Raw genomic sequence first — 4,277 nt, 5'->3', positions numbered from 1 at the left:
CGGTATCTTTGCTGGGACTGATTTATCGGCCTGGTCCAGTACGGAGTTTACCGAGACCCCTGTGCATATCGATAGATCGGCTCTGGATCGCATTGTGCACCAATTGTGCAGAATATATAGTGTTCAGTACTCACACTGGGACGGCAAGGTAGCCCGACAAGCTCATATTCTAGGGGGGGCGGCACTTGGACGGGTGATTTACTCCACGGGGTATCGTCAAAATTCCAGCGACGAAGGAAAAATACTCGCAGGAACAATCGATAGGCTCATCAAACACTCTCATCCTCATCCTGTTTCCCAAGATGTGATTGTGACTACGTATGTTGAGGCCATTATCATGGAACCAATCAGCGAGGTGGATGATTTGTATCGGTCACTCAATTGCGGGTGGTTATGTTTACAAACGCCAACGACAAGGAGAATTTCGACTGTGCCTTTGTCAAATGTGATCTCACATTTCGTCAGGACAGATTTGACATTACTGGTCAAAGGGAATTCCGTCACACATGTGTACCCTGTCCCAAAGGTATGTGTATATATTATCTTCTCGGTTGTTGTATCTAATTCTAATGTTTGGACACAGGTTTTCCGCGACAATGACTCGGGAATGCCGACCCCATTGTAGTCAGTACGAAGGATTTGAAAATATTGTCAACCATGGTGACAATTCACTCCCCTCTCCCTTTCATATAAGCGACCGTCGTTATTCACCTTTGTTAAACAACAGTGTCTTTCTTCGGATATACTGTCGGTCATTGTCTTCAATCCCACACTAAGAACACAAAGACCTCTAATAATGATTGTATATAAAGTACCGGTTCTCAAACATGAGCCTTTCATTCCTCTTGCTACTGATGCCCTTGATCATGAGTTCAGTGAGTATTATAATTGCCAACTTATCTGCTGCAACTTGCTTCGACAGAAAGTTTGTGTAGTATCAGCCGAGCGCACCGAGCGTTTGAGGCTACTAGAAGAACAGGCCCTACTTAAATACGAAGAACTCGTTCAGCTCCGTGGAGCAGTTCAACGGATGCGTTCACGATGTGTGAGTTTCTCCATTTTCTCATAATCCTATCATCCGCTAATTACACAATACAGGAATTAGAAGCTAATACGGAACGCTTGAAATGTGATTTTTACGACGCGACGGTCTCAGTGCATCGACTTAGAACGGAGATTCTGGCCTTCCTTGGCTGTGCCACAGCCGATGACCGATGCAAGAAGGTAATCACAACAAACGAGGTATGTGTCTATACATGCCAGTCCTTGGATAAATATTTCTCAGTCATCAATTGTAGGCGAAATACTTTTGGTCTTTCGTGGATGAAGTGAAGTCAACTGGCGAAAGGTTGAGCAATGTCACCGTACGTCGTCTTTCCTTATGTCTTTTGTCCCTATTACCAATAAATTGTTCTCTAGTCTTTATCGTCCCCGCCAGCATCAGATTTGGCTATGTTGCTAATTGAACAATCTTTGAAACTTGATGAGTTGGCAGGGAATTTGCACCCTGGTGTTGTCGAAGAACGTCTCCGAAAACAGTGCAATCAATTGTGTAATTTGGCGCGCACACTAAAGTGATACATGAAGTTGTTTATTAGAATACAATAGCACTGCTGTCTCAAAGGGTAGCAAACGTTGGAACAAATACATTGGCAGAGCTAAGCTTATTCCAAACAACGTGGGCTGGGGTGATCCACAAGACATTAATATACATTATCGTGAAGAAAACATCATACGTTGCGCATAAAGTATCGCATTCCGAAGGTTACTGCTAAGAAAACTGCGGCTCCTAAGTCTCCGATGAGAGAAATTATAGACCACACAACAAAAGTGCAGATGAAAGTCCCTGCGAGAATGGTGGCGTCGACAGCAGCTTGTAAGATAACCATACCCTAGTATGAAAATAAGCTGATTCAATCAGGGACAAAAATATTAGGTCACTTACAGTCTCATTGGCCTCACCAGCGGTATAGCGTTGGACAAAAGCATACGTCGCAACGCTTGGAACCACGAAACTGACAGCGACGGAATGGGGCTGACTATGGAACATTACTGATAGCTTCCAGAGCATTTTTGATACAAAGAACAGGTAGTTCAAAATTCCTGCAGTTAAGAGGATTTTTTGAAGTCCGAGATCAATCACCTAGACTGAAGACATGAAAGGAGTGCGGTATTAAGCTCAATTCCATCACTCACGAGTTTATTGAAATGATCACTACCATTTCTGCGAATACTCTGGTACAGTGAGAAGACGTTGTTAAAAGAAGGATCCATCTGTGTATATGGTGACCGTCTTGACTGAGAGCTGGGTAGAGCGTCAAACGAGCTGGGGTTTTGATCCGGCTCCAGATCCTGGAAAATTGTCACTCAACGATCTTTGACCACAATGAATGACGATACCAAAGATTGTTTGTTGATTGTACCCAGTGCATGTGGATCCATACTGGATTAACTGCGTGAAATGATTTTTGAGGTGCGACGCTTCTCTTGGAGGTGGGAATTGAGAAGATAGTTGAGAAAATAGTTGAGAAGACCTCGTGTAGGACATGTGCATGAGTATCAAACATGTCTCGACTATCAACAGAATGCAAACGAAAGCCTTTGGATCAGTTAGAATATATGTCGAGTTATGTATCAGTCATGTACTTACCAGATAAAATAAGTATATGTGAAAGACCGTGATAACTCCAAAGTACTAAGGGAGGAGCGTCTCCGAAACCTTCCGCACTAGACCACACAACCTCTGTAGGACCCCTGTTCCTCTTTCATGACCGCTGCGCTCTGAACGCGCTGGGAAATTTGCAAGTGAGTACCTAAACCAGTGCCGATTGTAAAGCCGCTCATTCGTTGTATTTTGAATTCTGTGAAGTTTTGTGAAATATGCATATGCTTGACTTGGGACGAATTAACGAACTTGTTTGTACACCCCCAAAAAAGCGCGCAATGGAATACTTCTTCTATTATCTGGTTGATAGGAGCGTAGTAGTGTTGATGAACAACTATGGAATCCGGAAAGCAATAAGCGAGTTATACTCGATGATGCTCAGAGGAGGTCGAAAGGATAGTGATAATGACAGTCACGGTTCACCTAATCATGTAACATTCATAGACGTGACACGATACGCCTTTTCTCCACCACCATCATACTCAGTTTTCCAGAGTCAAACTCTGGACGAGCTGCCTTCCTATCTTCCTACTCAGTGGGACTGGTATGTGAACGACGATGACGACGATGCATACGAATCAAGAGGCGCCTAGTCTTTGCTCGGATTTTGCACTTTACCAGCATCTCTTCCTGAGAACTCGCTTCACCAGCCCAGTTCGACAGAGCCAAACTCTGTAAGAACACAGACTCTTTCTACAAAACCTTCCCCAGTCGCTGGCATTCAGCTACATGGGCCTGATTGTCTACTGGTCAAGGAACCAGAATACCCGCTATCAAGGACGTCACTACTTAGGCCCAATCTGTGCCGGATTTAGGACTCTACTCCCTCAAATTGAACGTTCGGAAAAATGAGAATTTTGGAAGGGCTGGTACTCGTAAGATAGTTCAGTTTAGACCTTTGGATACAGAAGGAAATAGGTGTGAAACGTTACTTCATGTATAATCATTTACTCAAGCTCTTTCTCATAGCGTCACTTATCTTCAGGGCTCGGTAAATATGTCCGTGAGTCTCAACCTTCGGCTTAATCTCATCATTAGTGAGCTTGTTCTCAGACTCATTTCATCAGTTTGAACATTGACTTAGTCATATTCAGTATCCACCCAATTGTACATCGAGATTGACATCCGTAATTCTGGGCTGGGATGGATCGTTTTGACTTGATTCTGAATGTTCACTGCAATCATCTATACCTTGTATTACCAATGTGACTTCCACTACCCAAGTCTGTTGTTATCGATAAGTCCCCAGACGACTTATGAGAGTGATAACAAGGCCACGGACATGACAGACATTCTTGTCTGCCTTAAAAAGTTGTCGGTGTTTAGAGAATGGTTTTGTTCGATCCCATCTGCATCCACAAAATATTGCATATTGTTTCTCGCCTAATTCCTCATCGTCTATAGCGCCAAAAAATCCTGCGTTCCTTACAGAGTGTCCGGGATCTCTCTGCCCATCCCGCCATCGCTATTCTCGTGCTCGCAAGAGGCGGGAAAGGAAGAAAAGGCAGAGGGAGAAAGCAGGAGAAAGCAAAGTGGTAGTAGGCAAAGTCATTAAAACAATATGTTCCCTCGAAATGTCTCACAATAGCTCTCCTTCTTCGTGAACCCAGTG

The 4,277-nt window shown here is 43.8% G+C and overlaps 2 protein-coding genes across 2 annotated transcripts; one reads left to right on the top strand and one right to left on the bottom strand.

Moving 5' to 3' along the window:
* Positions 1 to 827: 827 nt before the first annotated feature.
* C8R40DRAFT_1075304 (uncharacterized protein) lies at positions 828 to 1,578 on the top strand (the record flags this gene model as incomplete). The annotated part of the gene is made up of 5 exons (XM_046226841.1): positions 828 to 875; positions 923 to 1,045; positions 1,099 to 1,242; positions 1,299 to 1,364; positions 1,420 to 1,578. 5 exons carry the CDS (start codon positions 828 to 830, stop codon positions 1,576 to 1,578), a joined length of 540 nt encoding a protein of 179 aa, XP_046078942.1.
* Positions 1,579 to 1,730: 152 nt separating this feature from the next.
* On the bottom strand, positions 1,731 to 2,442 carry C8R40DRAFT_1178568 (uncharacterized protein; the record flags this gene model as incomplete). Its single annotated transcript, XM_046232884.1, has 4 exons — positions 1,731 to 1,892; positions 1,946 to 2,143; positions 2,197 to 2,352; positions 2,401 to 2,442. The coding sequence occupies 4 exons, from the start codon at positions 2,440 to 2,442 to the stop codon at positions 1,731 to 1,733; spliced, it is 558 nt and encodes a 185-aa protein (XP_046078941.1).
* Positions 2,443 to 4,277: the final 1,835 nt, after the last annotated feature.

This window comes from Lentinula edodes (assembly GCF_021015755.1).
Source record: "Lentinula edodes strain Le(Bin) 0899 ss11 chromosome Unknown C8R40scaffold_86, whole genome shotgun sequence".
NCBI lineage: Eukaryota > Fungi > Basidiomycota > Agaricomycetes > Agaricales > Omphalotaceae > Lentinula > Lentinula edodes.
The sequence above is the reverse complement of the archived record's forward strand: the minus strand, read 5'-3'. Positions and strand labels throughout refer to the sequence as shown.